Here is a 17,269-nt window from a genome sequence, read left to right as displayed (position 1 = left end):
GAGAGAGGAGGAGCTCGAAAGCATAAAGGAACTGATCAGCTTGTGACGATGGGCTCTACGCCTCTACCAGCTGCCACCGCGTGATTCTCTTGACCAATCAATCAGCCAGCCAGCCTACACTAAAAGCAAAATGTATCTCAAACCTTCGCTGTTCTGAATTCAGACATAACTCCGATCCGACAACAGTCCACTGAATGTCTGAATTTTCCTGACGACAAGTACAGAGTTGGCGTAGACCGTAGAGTACCACGTAGGCAGCCGTTGGGGAATAGGGGACGGCAGCCGCGGCAAGCGAAAACCATCCACTATGGTCGGTAGTCTGACGACGCGTACATCACCTACGACGCTTGACGGATGACACTTGGAGTTGGAGCGCGCCACCCCCGGAGACGGAGACCGCCGCCGCGCTGGCGATGACGCTGACGTGCCCCCGGTCCTCCATTTGTGCAGCAGCGTGCGCTCCGCCTCGACCACCGGTAGCCGCCACGTACGCGAGCACGTACACGCCGACTGCGTACAAGTACACCCGGCCGGGGCTCTACCGGCCAGCACGCCGGTAGTTGGACCCGGCGCTGTCCGGCGACCGCGTCGTCGTCCTCCTCGCTACCGACTCGCCGGGGATATCAAATGCGCGCGGCAACCAAACCCCACTAACCACTCGTGGTCTTGTGCCGCCGCCCGCAGCGTGCCTTGCTGTTACCGTGTGTATATATAGCCCGGAGCCCGGCTCGGAATCTTGTACCGGTACCACTCGGCAGACACACACGAGCTAACTAGTAGAGACTCGGGAGCAGAGGACAGGTAGCGCCGGCGAGTGATCGGAGCGAGATGGCGAGAATGGCGGTGGTGGCGGTGGTGGTGGTGGTGGCAGCCGTGCTCGCCGGCGGCGCGCGGGCGCAGCTGAGGGAGGGGTTCTACGAGCACAGCTGCCCGCAGGCGGAGAAGATCATCAAGGACTACGTGATGGAGCACATCCCCCACGTGCCATCCATCGCCGCCACCCTCCTCCGCACGCACTTCCACGACTGCTTCGTCAGGGTACGTGCCAGTGTCTAGTGTGTGCCGGCGTGCTCTGTTCTTCTTCTTCTTCTTCCTGCCGGCGCGGCAGGGTACGTGGCGACGGACGCTGACGGCGGCCAATGCCGCCTCCTTCTTCCCTGCAGGGCTGCGACGCGTCGGTGCTGCTGAACGCGACGGGCGGGAACGAGGCGGAGAGGGACGCGGCGCCCAACCAGACGCTGCGCGGCAACGGCTTCATCGACCGCGTCAAGGCGCTCGTCGAGAAGGAGTGCCCCGGCGTCGTCTCCTGCGCCGACATCCTCGCCCTCACCGCCCGCGACTCCGTCGTCGCCACCGTGAGCACCCTTCCACCCGCTCCCCCCGCCGAAGCACCGCCGGCGACATTGCCGCGCCGACGCGCGGCAGCTAGCTCGTCGTCGCTGACACGCTGAGAGTGAGTGCAGGGCGGGCCGTCCTGGAGCGTGCCGACGGGGCGGCGCGACGGCACGGTGTCCATCAAGCAGGAGGCGCTGGACCAGATCCCCGCGCCCACCATGAACTTCACCGAGCTCCTCCAGTCGTTCCAGAACAAGAGCCTCGACCTCGCCGACCTCGTCTGGCTCTCAGGTAACTCAAAACCTCTCTCCCTCCTCCCTCCTCCCTCCATTGCCACCGCCATTCAGAGCTCATCAGTTACTACTTCACTGCTTTCACCTGACGACAACTTCAACAAATCTTTGGTAAAAAAAAACAAGCAAGCAAACAAGAAGATTCTTTCCACATGCCAATCAACCTAGCTAATTTTACACAAGGAAACAAATCAACAGTGACAGGGATGGTTATTAGTTACTAGTCCTCGGATTAGAATGGTTTTAGCTATCTGTTTAAACGTGGTGATCCTAACACGGCACCGACACAGAGTGATGTTACGTTTGCTGAGTGAATCATCCATCATTTGTTCGGAGAATACGTTTGCTCAGGCTGGCTGGCATAAGCTGTGAGATTGTACTTGGTTACTAGAAACAGTACTGGTAGTAGCTTTGGCAAATTGTTTATGTGTTGAGCCGGCAGTCAGCACACGTAGACACGCTCCTACCCACCCACTCTCTCTCAGCAGGACCAGTCCAAATGTCCCTGAGCTAGATTTTCTTTTTCTTTTGCGAAGAATGTCCCTGAGCTAGATGGCTCCAAGGTAAACTTCTTTAGCTTGCCATGTGCATTGTACAGCAGAACAAAACAGTAGGAGCCTAGAACATTTTAGCAGCAGTGAGTTCCACTCCATGTCATGGCCAGATTGGACAGACCTGAACATGCAGAGAGCCACAGACAGCGTGTCTTGATTACCGACTACTAGTATTAGTATTACATTACTGAATGGCACATTTATCATCAGCCAGATCTATGTACCCAAAAAAGACCAAAGTTCTGTCAGTCAAATCTGCACATAAAAGGCCAGAGTTCAGCATGATGCATGAGTGGCGTTTAGTGGCGTTGCATCATGGGCAAACCAAATGTTAGGGAACTTACTTAACCTTGTCATTCTAGAATGAATCTAGCCAACAACAAAGGAGGCTTTTAAATTGGACAACTACCAGTCTGTTCATCCCCAGTCTTCGGATCAGTGCCGTGTATAGCACATATGCACTTAGTCCTTGGGAAGAGACGCAGTATGGTAGTTAACATCTAAATGATGGTTTTGTCCTGTCTATGTAGCCAGAGTTTGGTAGCTGGAAAATGATTCCATATCACAATAGGGCATGGAACGCATACAGACAACTCCCCAGACTGAAAGCTCTGTGATACTAGCTTGCTAGTACTAAACTACAAGGAGAACAATGTCTAAAAAGTTAGCATTGGGGTAGTAACGGGAAGAGATGTAACTAACCACCTTGGATGTAGTAGCATTGTTCAGAGCATGTTATCTTGCTAGAACAGGATCGATGACTTGAGTGAAAGTTGGAATCTGAGTACTTGTATGCACGTCATAATGTGATAAGGACGTCTTGGACTGCAGTCACTTGACTGGTTTGTTGTGTCACTGACGGGCATCGCATCTTTTATACGTGGACAACCTATCCTGATGCCGACATGCACGCTGCTGCTAACTGCCATAAAATCAGTCTGTTCTGATTATTCTAACTTTTAAGGGCAACCACAATATTTTTTTGGCAAAGCAGGGAGGTTCTGAACGAGTACTACAATATTACTATCAGAGTAGTAAAAAATCATCTATATCCACCTCTGCCGCATACAAGTATAATAATTAAATATTCTATGGGCAGTCCATACCCTATCGTACTATGGGTGACTTTTTTTATTCTTTTCATATGGACTACTTGCACAATAATACTAGGAGGCCGAATTGAATAACTACTTCTCTACCACATTATGGACAGAAACTCCTGAACGAGAAGTAGGTTGATGCTGCATTGATACCATCATGTGCACACGACATTCCAAGCTAGGTGACAACTGCAGATAGAGTTATGAACCTATCGTATTTGTATCAGTTGCACCGAATGGTTTCGAAAACTCTAAGCTGAATAATTTCCTCCAAATTCTTAGCCATCCTGCAACAGTCACTGAATTACTACTGACTACTGTTATGTGCTAATCCGTGGTAATTTGCTAGCTGAACATTGTGGCTGCAACTCACCTGCTGTCTGCTGATGACCGATCACCTATGCTGTTCATGCAGGGGCTCACACCATCGGCATCGCGCACTGCAACTCCTTCACGGAGCGGCTCTACAACTTCACCGGGCGCGGTGGCCCCGGCGACGCGGACCCGTCGCTGGACCCGCTGTACGCGGCGAACCTCCGCCGGACCAAGTGCAAGACGCCGACGGACAACACCACCATCGTCGAGATGGACCCGGGGAGCTTCCGGACCTTCGACCTCAGCTACTACCGTGGCGTGCTCAAGCGCCGGGGCCTGTTCCAGTCCGACGCCGCGCTCATCACCGACGCGGCGGCCAAGGCCGACATCCTCACCGCGGTGAACTCGCCGCCCGAGTTTTTCTCCCAGGTGTTCGCGCGCTCCATGGTGAAGATGGGCGCCATCGAGGTCAAGACCGGGTCCGAGGGCGAGATCAGGAAGCACTGCGCCATCGTCAACAAGCACTAGGCGGGAATCCATCTCATTGGGATACCGGTGGATACATGGCTACATGCATGGTCTGCATTTGCAGGCGCATTCGGTGGTGGTGCATGGATCGTGCTGTTTGAATGTTCAGTTGATTATGGGGTGTTCATTCTTTTGTTTCCTTTGTGATGTTCATTGAGGTGTTTTTTGCAGTTTCTGTTTGAGCTGTAACTATGTCATGTACGCCTTTTTGTTCTTGTTATTCCTGCAACTGTAAGTTATTTCAGTGATTGGTACCCATGGAGGTGAGAATAAAGAAGGGGAAACGTTCTGTTATTCCGTTTCGTCTTTTGATAATTTCCCACACTTCTAGGACAGGATTGACCGACCTTGACAAAATCTAAAACTCCACAGCCTTCACTCAAACTTCAGAATATCGTCGCTTGTTCGTACCCAGACTTCAATCAAATGTTGTAATTTGCTTATCAGAATCTATCCAAGCATCGTTTTTTACACTACATTGTGGCTGCTCTTAGGGCGCGTTTGGAGTAGCTCTAGCTGGCTCCGGCTCCTCCTGACACGCGCACTGTTGCATCAGAGGAGCCGGAACCGAAGGAGCCACAATTTGTGGCTCCACCGGCCGGAACTGGTGGGAGCTCAACCACTGACCCTTAGTCTCAATAAAGTGCATAAGAAACCATTCTTAATTTCTAATTTGACATCATGGAAATAAGTTTGTACGACTATAGGTTTGATGAAGCATGTAGTCCTTTTTCTTATTCCGCATCCACTATACTTTAGTGATGGAATAAACACAAAAAACGAGACGCATATCTCGAGCGCGTAGAAGCGTTTATATTTTTTTATCGAAATACGTATATCTGTATTAAAAAGGAAAAAAGGTTTAAGCACACAATATGAACCACTGGTGGGCTCGCCGAATGACCATCCAATATGTATGAGAGGCTATTACAAAGATAACATATCAGACCATGAACGAGGATCTCAGGAATCCAATATGTACGAGAGGCTATTACAAAGATAACAGATCAACCATGAATGAGGATCTGAATGAGGATCTACAGTCCAGAGGCGACAGTGGAAAGCCAACCATACGAAGAACTTCACCTTTAAAGGGGCTCATGATTTCCAGACCAAATGTGGTCTCTGTGCTGAATGCCTCAGAGGAAACTTTATACGATAATGCTACAACGCGGATGTCCGGACGCGCATACTCTTTCCGGACGACCACGACCACATTCCTATCCATATATTATTGTTGAAGAGTTGTGTTCCTCACTAAAAAATAAAAAGGAAAAATATCTCTCTCATCTCCGCACGGAGCGCCTCGCGGCCTTCCACCACCGAGCGCTTGCGCCCCCACGGCCGCCCCCACCCCCACCCCCGCTAGCCCCTTGTGCACGCCCCCATGCTTGATGTAGGCTTGGTTACAGATCCATGGCGCAATCAAGATCTACAGCCATGGGGCAGGTTGAGGACATGTGCTAGGGGAGCTCCGGTTCCTATCCTCATTTGACTGACTAAGGTCCCCTTTGGCAAGGCTTTAGCTGCGGCTTCTCCATCGAGCAAAAATGGCTCCGCCGAAGAAGCTCCGAATTTCCTGTTGTCTGGTGCTTATGGACGAAGCCGGAGCCTAAAAATGCGGCTCCCCGCGGCTCCACCCAGTCCGCGAAGACAAAATTCCAAGCTTGACCCTGTTGTAGGGAGGCGGGGACGGAGAGGAGAGGTGGCCGGCGGTCGGCGAGGGTGGGGAAGAGAGGAGAAAAAAAAGAGAAAAGGGAGAGAAGGGGAAATAAAGAGAGGAGAAAAAATAGGAAGAAAAGAGAAAACTGAAAAATAAAAATAAAAAGGATAAGGGTATTATAGACATTTCATCATTTTATCCATGTTACACAGCTACGAGAAGCTTGCCAAACATTTTTCTATCCAAATAAGCTGAAGCAAAAAAAACTGCTTCACCGAACAAGCCACAGCCGCAGCCCTGCCAAACGAGCCCTAATATCCCCTACCCACGTCTCTTTCTCTCCACATAAAGGGGCCTTGCGTTGCCCATCTGGAGGATCTCTAGCCACGGCCCTGAAAGTTGCAGGTCCTCGTGCCGTCGCCTTGCCCCGCCCGTCTTGAGGATCTCCGTCCACCAGCCTCGGGAGCTGCAACACACTAATCCTCACACCGCCGCCGTCGCCTTGTGCCGCCCTTCTGGAGGATCTCCCATCCAACCCTGCTAAGATGGAGATAGCTTCGTGCCTTCATCAACCTGCACTGCCTCTCTTATCTTCTCGATCATGGTTAGGATAAATTGGTGTTGGTTGCAGTACTATATTTGTTGCAATTTCTTATTTGCAATGTTGGGGCTACTTATTTCGGATGGTGACTCGAAATCTTAGTACTACTTGATTTCAATGTTACAATAGGCTACTTTGCTTTGAATGTTGATGCAGTAGGTTTTGTTTGTTACAACTGGTGATTTGTGATGTTGGGATATTTTTTTTTCTGAATGTTGAAGCATTGATTTGGCAATTTGAATTTTTCAGGTCACTTGTTACAAATATCACAACAGTAGTTTTTGTTTGTTGCGATTGGTGATTTGAAATGTTTCAGACTACTTATTCTTAATGTTGCAGCAAGAATTTTTCAGGCCGCTTGGTCTAAATGTCGCATCAGTATTTTTTGTTTGTTGCGATTGGTGATTTGAAAGCTTGGTCTAAATGTCGCATCAGTAATTTTTGTTTGTTGCGATTGGTGATTTGAAATGTTTCAGACTACTTGTTCTAAATTTTGCAGCAATAATTTTTCAGGCCGCTTGTTTTAAATGTCGCAGGTGCAGCTGTAGTTTTTTGGTTGCACTTGGTGATTTGAAATGTTTCCGATTACTTGTTCTGAATGTTGTAGCAAATATTTTCCATTTATCATGATTGGTGATTTTCTGAAGTGGATTTGGTTTTGTTCCCCTGTTCAAGTCAGTTGGATAGGCAAAGAAGGAGGTGTCAGTTTTAAAGCTGTCGTGGTCTTGTATTGATGTTGAGAGATTTTTTTGTTGTTGTTGCGATATCCTTGATGTTGCATCAACGAGCTTGTTCGAATATGCAAAAGTTGATTTTTTATTCTAATATTGTATATATTGTTTTCCATGTTATATATGTAATATTTTTGTATTGTATAGTTTATTGTTCATATTATCCCTTTTGACCGATAATATATCTTTTTTTCTCTCTTGTGCGGGCAGTGGGAGTATGGTTGTAGATTGGCACTCCAGCAAGCACGGTAGTAACGCGGAGCCTTGCAGTGCAGAAACAATATGGGACGTTTAGGTGGGTAGGTAGCTACAGGGTATTAATTAGTATGGATGCATCGGCCGATGGCTAGCATCTGGATTGGACGTTCCGGCGCTAGCAGCTTCGTACTTTATATGTTAGACGTTCCGGCGCTAGCAGCTTCATACTTTATATCTCTAACATTTTCGATCTTCTAGGGGCAGTAATCTTGACGCAACTAAGGGGGTATTTGGATAGCAGGTGCTAAATTTTAGCACCTGTCATATCGGATGTTTGGACACTAATTAGGAGTATTAAACATAGCCTAATTACAAAACTAATTGCACAACCCCTAGGCTAAATCGCGAGACGAATCTAAAAGGAGGTGAGCTACCTTGACAATGTGTAGATACTGATAAACTGCAAGAATACATTACTAATTAGGCTTAATAGATTCGTCTCGCGATTTAGCCTAGGGGTTGTGCAATTAGTTTTGTAATTAGACTATATTTAATACTCCTGATTAGTGTCTAAACATCCGATATGACAGGCTCCCAAACACCATTTCCCGTCGCCATCATGCAGCACAAGAGGGAAGGTTCGCTGTCACGTGTTCCACGAGAGTCCAAGTATCCGGCAATTAAAAGATTTTCAAAAACGAAAAAAAAAGTAATAGTTAGGCCATTTGGCTGAGCTGACACCGGGACCCACATCACGAAGAAGAAGCGACCGAGCCAGCACCACCAACCGACCGGGGGCGGACGCCCACGGCCACCAGCACGGCCGCACCCCTCCGCAGCTCCGAATCCGCGTGCGAGTGCCGGAGCGCGAGTATCCCCGAACTCGCCGGCCACCGCCGCCGCTCCCGGCTCCTCCCCGTCAACGACAGGACCCCCAGCCTCCCCGGCGCACTGCGCCGTCCCCGTGGAAGCGCGCGTGGGGTCGTCCCTCCTTCACGCGCGCGCCCCGTCGGCCAGCGGCTAGCTAAGCCCCCCGTCGCCACGCCGGCGTTGTGCGCCCGACCGCAGGGGGGCAGTTGTTTGGCGCGTGCGTGCGCCCCCCGTCGTTGTCACGCGGATGTCGCGGCGCGTGGCTAGCTGAGGCGACCAAGAGGGCGGGCGGGAGAAGCCTGGATCCGGAGTGGTGGGCGAGGTGGCGGTGTCCATAGAGATGGGATCCATGGACTCCTCCCAGCATGATTCAACCTCTGCGCCAGGTGACTCGGCTCTCGTCATACCCTTTTCTGTTTTCTGGCAAATTTCGCGTTCCTTTTATTCCCAGCGGGTTCGTCATAAAGGGTGTGGTGGATTATGTCCAAGGAATCTGCTGATTTGCCATGCCAGAATGGGGTGTTGCGTGCTTCTCTCGTCTCGGATGACAATCGTGCTAAGCTCGTGGGGTTCTAGAGACTAAAGGTTGGGTTTCCTAGTTAGGAACCGTTCCTTGGTTTGCGATGGGTGAATTGGGCACCCCACTTGCGCAAACCAAGCAAACTGTTACTGCCCTCAAAAGTTATTTAAGAAAAAAAGCCAACTGTTACTGGTAGTGGGACATAAGCGGGAATGCGCAGGCTGTGGACCAATTATCGTTTGTTCGTGCTTAATTTTACGATAAAAAAATATATGTTCATTCTTCCTCCAAGTGTCGGTATACTCTATACGACAGAAGTCCTAAGCTCTTATCAGATTAGTTTTTGCAGTCACTTGCCTAAGGCCATGACCCGGATGGTTGGCTGGTCGTTTGCGGGAGGTTCTAGGTTTTTTGTGCCACGGTGGAAGGCTGCAGAAGTGCTTGCCATGACATCCGTGTCGCTGCCTGCTTAAGCGGCTGATGCCTAAAGCCTAGAGGCCATTTGGCATGAAAATTGATTGTTTGATTCTGGATAACTGAAGATTAGCGTGTAAAATTAGTGAATCCCATTGTGGGTTAATGGTTAAGAGACAATAGCTCTTCCTTTAAGTGCCTATCTAAGCATTCTTGCATTGTACATACTCTTAGTGTTAAACTTATCGTTCCTCATGTTAACAGGAAGTTTGGAGGGTGTTGATGGAAGCAGAAGCAGCATCAACAAGTGGACAAAAATGACCAGCACAGACTCATGGAGATGGTGCCTTGGGTTGATTTACATTGTTGCTGTTGCGAGTATATGGATTGCCGCTAGCTACGTTGTGCAGTCTGTTGTTGATGGTGGTGTTTCCCCGTTCTTGATCACCTACATATGCAATTCTCTGTTTGTTGTCTACATTCCCATAATCGAGGTTGCCCGGTACTTTGAGGGTTCTGTCAGCAACTTTTGGACTAAGTTGAAATGCAAGGATGCTGAAAGCCTGCAGCAGTCTGCTGATCTGGAGAGTGTGAATCTTCTCCAAAGTGGTGGACATGAGATCAATGCTGCCTTGGATCAATCGCCAACAAGGTCGCCTGAAGGCACTTTGACTCCAGATGCAAGGTTCCCTGCCCAGACAGAGCTTAACGTTGCAGATTGCAGCAAAGGATTGGATGCAAAAGGGCGCTGGACACGTGCTCGTGTAGCCAAAGTCAGCATGATAGTCTGCCCTTTTTGGTTCCTTGCCCAGCTAACGTTCAACCTGTCCCTAAGATACACCACTGTTACGGTAAGTGCTTCTGGGAATAATTGCATGCTACTTCCATAGTTCCATATTGACATTTACTTTGAGTCTAGGGTGCTAATAGGTGCCCTTAAGGGCTAAGTGTATCCACCGACCCTCTATAGTTCAATTATTAGTACATTAGTACTAATAATTGAACTATAGAGGGTCGGTGGATACCCTTAGTGGCTCCAAGTCATACCCCTACTTTTGTCCTGTCACTTGTAGGTCTATAATATGATCCTATTTCTCTGAATTTGCAGTCAAACACGATCCTGAGCAGCACGTCAAGCCTCTTCACTTTCTTGGTTGCATTAGTATTTCTTGGAGAAACATTCACATGGCTGAAGCTAGTCAGTGTGCTTCTCTGCATGGGAGGAACAATAATTGTTAGCCTGGCAGATTCAAGTAGCTCAGTTAATGCTATTGCCACAAATCCTCTTCTCGGAGATTTCCTTTCTATTGTTTCTGCTGGTTGTTATGCAATATATATCACCTTGATACGGAAAAAGTTGCCTGATGAAAAGGAAGGTGAAGGCCAAGTGAGTATGGCTCAGTTCCTGGGATTCCTTGGACTGTTTAATCTGTTGTTTTTTCTTCCTGTTGCATTGGTGTTGAATTTTGCCAAGCTGGAGCCATTCCACAGGCTGACATGGGAGCAAGTTGGTCTTATTGTTGGAAAAGGTAGGTTTGCCCTTTATTCACGTACTTTCTTTTTCCCTGTCAGATGCATCAGTTGCTCAATGATAACATGAGTAACAATAGTGCATCATGTTGGCATGCTGTTTCAACAATATATGGGAATGGCTTAAGGAAAGTGATCTGTAGAGTGTGAAATGAATTGCTGCTAACTTATGATCTGTGGCATTCTTTGCAGGCTTGTTAGACAATGTTTTGAGCGACTACCTGTGGGCGAAAGCGGTCCTTCTCACAACAACTACAGTCGCTACAGCTGGCCTCACAATTCAAGTCCCAATTGCTGCAGTTGTCGACACGCTCACTGGTCATGCTCCGCATCTGCTGAACTACGTCGGAGCTGCTGCTGTACTGGTTGGTTTTGCTGGGATCAACATCCCAGTTGGAGAGTCTCCACAGGCTGCTCAGCAAGAGCAGGAAACTCCAATTGCTAGCATGGTTGATGACCCGCTTCATTTGCCCACCAGTAGGAATGCTACTGATGCTATCTCATAGTAGCTTCCTGGCTGGTTTATTCATAGTTCTTAGGATGCTGTAATTATCAAGCAATGCCTATAATTTCCCCCCTTTGAGCCGTGACACCAGAACAGAAGAGTAGCCTACCTAGTTTGTTCGGATTGAACCTTGAGCGAAAAGTGTTTTGCGCTTTGTATTTATCTGTAATTCTTTACATCTGTCGAATTGGGTCTCACACGGGGACATAAAACCCCTCTGTAAGATCTGCTGCACATGGTGAAGTGATGTTATTTGTTACGGCAATGTCAACTGAAAAATAAACTATTTTGTTCTCTAGGTTTTAATTTGCATCATATATTTACTTTATTCCTTGCAACAAACTAAACATATGCCTTGTGCAGTTAGAATTTTTACACAAGCCTTAGGATTTGAATGTAGAGAAAAGTTCGCTAGCCCAGGTCCTCATCCACCAAGCAAAGCCCAAGTCTAAAAAAGTTCGCTAGCCCAGGTCCTTATCCACCAAACAAAGCCCAAGTCCAAGATAAGGCCCAGAAAGCCCACGGTTTCTAGGTTTTCCTCCTTTCCACACTCCCAGGTCCCGTCGCCGCCATGCTGGCTATAAATTATCGCAAGCACAACCTCTATACCTCACCCTAGGGTTGCCAGCACGCGCCGCCGCCGCCGCCGCCGCCTCGTCGCAGCTACCGCTTTGCGTCAGATCCGCAATATGCCTCTTCTTCGGTTCAAGCGTATCGTGGGTTAGATTTTTCCCCCATTTTTTGTGGCCGCAACGGTTGATTTGAGGTTGGAGCGGTGATGAGCAATTTTCGTGGACTAGAGTTTCTGATATTACCTCGGTAGTATTTGACGACCAAACCCTTGGCTGTCTGAGCTCCCAAATCTCTTACATCTATCGTTTTATTGTTTTGTTTAGGTAGTTTTACTTCCTGTTGCAGAGGTTTGTACGAGATTTCGAGTTGTGATGAACAACTGTGTTTTGGACTAGAGTTTCTGATACTGCTAATTCGTGGTAGTTGAAGACCAAACCCTTGGCTGTCTGAACTCAAATCTCGCAAATCAGCAATAGCTTTGTCGTATTTAGAGTTGAGATTAGGTTCCGTCTTTCTAATGCTTTTTCTTAGATGCGTCCATTACCAATTCTGGAGGATTATTTCGTTTCTCTCGGTATAATGGCTCGGACGCGACATGCTATTCTTGTGGTTATATCCTGATTGGTGGCGTTTTTGTGCCAATCCAATCCTGGAAAGGCCACATAAATTCAATTACATTTGTATTTGATTTTTTATGTCTTCTTGAGATCGAGGGATCTATATGATGTGAAACTTTGAAAGGGACAGCGCCTTATCAGTTTGATTGTGGCGTACCATGACAACTCTTTCATATTGAATAGGAAGATCTGATAGATCCCTCAAACATTTATCTTGTTTCTTTGTTTTTCTGTTTCTATTGTCTGATCAAAGATGTGGATGATGATAACAAAAGTAAAATACAGTTATCCCTGTCTGATTCCTTCACAAGGGTGCTGAGAATACTTTGAAACTGACACATTGTGTTTTTCCGTTCATTCTGCTAGTTATCATAAAGTTCTTTTTGTTGGATATTGGCCTTTGATGACCTTATGTTTGCAGAACAGGTGAATATTTGCCTGATATCTGTTGATATTTCTCATGAACTAGGACGGTCTGAGGTCGATTCCACATGAACTTAAGTAATAGCTTGTTGATATCTATATAGTTGCTTCTGTTGTTTGATTAACAGATTTGAATGAGATGGCTGTGACGACTCAGTAATATTCAAGCTCAACAGACCAAATCACATGTTTATCTCTAAATTGAGATGAATCTGTATGCCGATTATCCCGCTGAACTGAGCCATCTGAGACCTTTTGCCAGATTTTTTTTAATTATTATTGGAGAAGTTTGATGCAATGAGGACAAATAAGCTCCCTCTTCTGAAGACATTGAGGACGCTTGCTGGCAGAATCGAACCCAATAAATCTATTGCCACCACTGAGCTACTTATTGTTTCCAATAGTTTATTGTTTGCAGTTTCTCTATTTCATAAATTTTAGGTAGTGAGGATTAGGATAGCCTAACTCTTGATCTGAGGCACACTCTGCTGTTCGATTGGTGATGTTTGTGTCTCGTATCCTGTATCAAAGGATGAAACCTTGACACAATCTTAGGACACCTTCTGACACAGTGCTTGCACTGTGAATGAGAAGGCAATTATTTTCTGATGATACTTAATGTTTAATTTGATGTATCTTCTAGAAATTTCTTTCAGAGTTCTCTTTTCAACATGTTTCATCATTAGTTTAGACTCCGGTCTGTTATGCTTTTAACCTTTACATATTAGATGACAACTCCAACAGAAGCCTATGAAGATTAGCTATATATCTGGAATTACCGTCAGATTTACTTGTGACGACAATTGCCTGGCTTCCTGAGGCTCAACTGAGACTATACATTCTATTTTTCTCATATAACTGTACCTGTCATCCTGCTCTAGGTCTAGTGTCCATAAGTGATTTTTGCTATACCTGTACCTGTCATCCTGCTCTAGGTCTAGTCCCAGTGAAGATCTCAAGACCTACCGATAGGAAGTGCCGTTTGACACTGTTAGCAGCAGCTGCTTCTCTCAGCTGCAGGTGTTCATCCTTATACCATAACCTTTGTGGTTTGGTCTGGGGGTGGGGCTCCCATCTGCCATTGCTTGATTCAGCTGTGGTGTGATTTAAATTGGGTCTCTGAGGGATTGTATTAATTTTCTACTATGATGTTATATATTGTACTTTCTGCATTGGTTGTCATTCTTTTGGGCCTGATGCCACGTCTCCGGTAGCTATGAGCATTGACCGGAGATGCTATGATTAGGCCAAAAAAGAGTTGTTTCAACGTTTCACATGTTGATAGGAACCTGGGGACTGCACCTCTATCTGTCCACAGAGCCGGTTTCTGTGATTACATCTACTCTTACAAATATACACTTAGTTTTTTTGTCCACCTTCATTCTTTAAAATAAGCTCTAAATTTTGTATTTAAATCAGTTTATATTTGGTATTTGAGCATTGCAAATGATGAAAGAATCAAGGCTTGTTTCTCTACATTCGCAGTTGCCGCCTAAGAGCTTTCGCCTTGCCAGGCTTGAGAGCTAGTGCTGCTAAATCCTTCCTTGGATGTCTGATGCAATCATACAAATTCAATACTGTCTCATGTAGTCAAAATAATTTCCTACAATTGTTTCATTTCTTTTTGTTTTGTGAGTAATCCGTGCCCTATGATGATAGAATCAAGGCTTGTTTCTCTACATTCGCAGTTGCCGCCTAAGAGCTTTCGCCCTGCCAGGCTTGAGAGCTAATGCTGCTACATTGTTGAATATGCTGTATCTGTTAGTTTTCCTTCTCTTTGTTCTTGTTTAGCAACTAATAATTATCATGTAACTAATAATTAGTCCAATGTAGCGTATCTACTGCTGAAGATATCATAAGATTATGGAAAGCTGGGAACCGGAGAGCAGAAGGGCTGGACAATGGAAAAGATGGATCAAGTTGGATCGCTAGTATGTATTGTTGGGTGGTTTTATCCTGTTCAGGGATCCAGTATGTATGTTTCACGAGTTTATATTGATGTAATTTGTTGAAATGTATTAGCAACTTGAAACAAGCATTTGTCAAATTGTCTCTTATTTTTACTTCTGGCAGTTTTCTTAACGACGTCGCAAGGCTTGACTAAGTTTATGACTATCAAATTGTAGAAAATGCAATAAAATTATGTGTATCAAATGAAATTGAGATTTTGAAACCATGCTTATCCTACGAGGACGGAATGTCTCTTTGAAACGTGGGTAGTTTGAGGCAGGTTTTGGAGTTGGAACCATGCATATCCTACGAGGACGGAAGGAGATTTTTGTCGTGGGACTTCTTTTTCCCTTCAGATTTTTCGTGTTACTGCTTGCTAAATGTTTCTAAAATATTACTGTTCACTCATGTTTTTCTTAATTGTTTTTATAGGAAGAAGATTTTATTCTTTAAACCCCGTACAGGGCGATGCCTAGATGATTAGAACCGAATTAGTAATATTAGCAGCATTGTGCTTGCCTCCTTCGCTAAATTGTGGGTCTTGTCCATCTTTCTATACAAGGCCACAATCAAAGGCCTTATCTCTTTGTATAAGGCACATTCTGCTAGTATCGATCTGACTCCAGTCGCCCGTGAGATTGGGTCTGATGGCGAAGAGTATTTTGTTCCAAACAAACTGTGAAAACTAGAAACAGTAATAACCAACGTAAAATATCATAACTCTTCGTCAACCATGGAGCCGATTTCTCGAAAAACAACGTCCAACAGCAGGAAAGGAAAACTGCTGATCTCTGGAACATGCATAATTTGCAACTGGCAAACTACGTTTGGATTTATATGGGGCTGTAGTACACATTTGCAGTGATAGCACAAAGTTCAAATAATAAGATAGCCATACAGCATCACATCGTCAACTACATTGCGAGGCAAAAGAAAACGTCGGGAAAGGTTGCCCCTTTCACCTTGATGTTGAGCGAGCAGTGATGGAAGAATGGTATGTGGTGCTCCTCTGCTTTCGGTAGGAGGAATAGACATCATCGTACTGGCTCACCTCATTCGGATCGGCAGAAGCTCCCAGACCCAAGCGGCTGCTGGACCCTGGTTTGCTTTCAACGCTACCATCAGCACGCATCCCTGTCTCAGGGTTTACAAGCAGGTTAGGCGGGGGAGGAATGCACGCCCCTCCCTTTCGAGCAGGAAGTTCCCTCTCATAGTCATCATAATCGTCACGCTCGATCTGCCTCATCGGACCTTCTGATGGGTTTACCTCCCCAATCTCGCTGAAGAACTTTGATACACGCTCAAGGATCTCAGACTCTGGGACGGTCGACGGAGGGATGACTGTGGGGATGTCAAGCGGGCTCAAGGGAGAGTATGGTACTCCACTACCTATCTGCATCTTCCGAACCATTCCGGGAATGAGGCCAGGTGGGAAGAGTGGATAAGGAGGTGGATTGGAATCACTTGTTGGAGCAGCGGTGCTTTGAGGAATCATAGATGGAATCAAAGATGGTTGCACTGGCAAAGATCCTGTAAAAGTGGTTTGACCTACGGGAGGAAAAACACCGGCTGAAAATTGTGCAGAAGGCGCAGATTGGGGTGGACCAGAAATAGGATGGATTGTTTTTTCCTTCTCTGGAGGTTCCGATGACCATTTTGAGGGCACCACTGCTGATCCTGCAAAAACATCTACAATCATTTAGGATTGCTGCAAACGAGCAAAATGTCCACGCAATTACATCATAAAAGATATTGCAAAGAGATGTAACGGCATAGAATTAACCAATAAAATGATTTAACTGAGAAGATAAATAATCAACTCAAGAAAGTTTTCTAGTTGGATTGAACATAGAAATGATGGTGGCCCGAATATTTTCAGGGAATGAAATCCAGAAAATTACAAATCCTCTAAGTAGTGGCCACAACATATAGCAGCTAGTAAAGTTCAGAACTTGCCCAAAAACTTTCTGTAATCAACATATCATGATCAAAAGCTAGGAGTTACTGAATCAAAACAAGAAAAATGGTACTCAGTTGGAAACTCACTGGTTAAAAGAATACAAAAAAAAATTCCTTATACCAAAGCTACAACCCTCAGATACAACCCCCCCCCCCCCCCAAAAAAAAAAAAGGGGTAAATGCCTAAATTGAAAGGAAAAAATAAAGGTAGTTGAGGAGGCAGAAAGGAGTTACCTGCAAAGGGCGAGGGGTCTTGGGAAACATGCCGGGGGGCCCAAGGATATGCCAAACCACCTTTCATCTCTCTTTCAAAGTTAGCGAAGGTTTCCTGGGCGTAAACTTCCTTTGAATCCCAAAACTGAAGGATTTTCTCAACACGAGTCTGGCTGTCATCTTTGCTCTGTGGATTATTGTAAATCCTTGCAAGCGTGGAACCCAGCACAGATTTAAAAGCAACAGCCTCGTTGTCAAGGTCCCGAATATTAGTTCGTCTCTGTAAGCTTGTAGCATGTAGAGAAATACATTAAATAATGCCGTGCACTATGGAATTCTCAGAAGCTAGAATAGAACCTCTCAAGGGATCATGCATC

The 17,269-nt window shown here is 46.2% G+C and overlaps 3 protein-coding genes and 1 long non-coding RNA gene across 4 annotated transcripts in view; 3 read left to right on the top strand and 1 right to left on the bottom strand.

Annotated features, from left to right (window-relative positions):
* Positions 1 to 668: 668 nt before the first annotated feature.
* LOC101776354 (peroxidase 3) lies at positions 669 to 4,419 on the top strand. The gene is made up of 4 exons (XM_012845680.3): positions 669 to 1,038; positions 1,164 to 1,355; positions 1,464 to 1,626; positions 3,698 to 4,419. Exons 1-4 carry the CDS (start codon positions 829 to 831, stop codon positions 4,123 to 4,125), a joined length of 993 nt encoding a protein of 330 aa, XP_012701134.1. The 5' UTR covers positions 669 to 828; the 3' UTR covers positions 4,126 to 4,419.
* Positions 4,420 to 8,102: 3,683 nt separating this feature from the next.
* On the top strand, positions 8,103 to 11,455 carry LOC101776754 (uncharacterized vacuolar membrane protein YML018C). Its single transcript, XM_004966180.4, has 4 exons — positions 8,103 to 8,574; positions 9,387 to 9,973; positions 10,231 to 10,651; positions 10,845 to 11,455. Exons 1-4 carry the CDS (start codon positions 8,529 to 8,531, stop codon positions 11,156 to 11,158), a joined length of 1,368 nt encoding a protein of 455 aa, XP_004966237.1. The 5' UTR covers positions 8,103 to 8,528; the 3' UTR covers positions 11,159 to 11,455.
* A 283-nt stretch (positions 11,456 to 11,738) lies between these two features.
* Positions 11,739 to 14,847, top strand: LOC111257036. The gene is made up of 2 exons (XR_002677444.1): positions 11,739 to 11,877; positions 14,604 to 14,847. It is a non-coding gene; the product is annotated as an uncharacterized LOC111257036 (long non-coding RNA).
* A 593-nt stretch (positions 14,848 to 15,440) lies between these two features.
* The window catches only part of LOC101777444 (calcium homeostasis endoplasmic reticulum protein), a 4,906-nt gene continuing 3,077 nt past the window's right edge, over positions 15,441 to 17,269 (bottom strand). The window contains exons 2-3 of the mRNA XM_004966181.4: positions 16,914 to 17,179; positions 15,441 to 16,397 (exon numbers count right to left, since the gene is read on the bottom strand). Of these exons, the coding sequence (XP_004966238.1) occupies positions 15,679 to 16,397; positions 16,914 to 17,179 (985 nt within the window). The 3' untranslated portion in view covers positions 15,441 to 15,678. The remainder of the gene's footprint in view (positions 16,398 to 16,913; positions 17,180 to 17,269) is intronic.

This window comes from Setaria italica, chromosome IV, assembly GCF_000263155.2.
Source record: "Setaria italica strain Yugu1 chromosome IV, Setaria_italica_v2.0, whole genome shotgun sequence".
Lineage (NCBI taxonomy): Eukaryota > Viridiplantae > Streptophyta > Magnoliopsida > Poales > Poaceae > Setaria > Setaria italica.
Note: the sequence above shows the minus strand (reverse complement) of the source record. Positions and strands in the feature narration are given on the sequence as shown.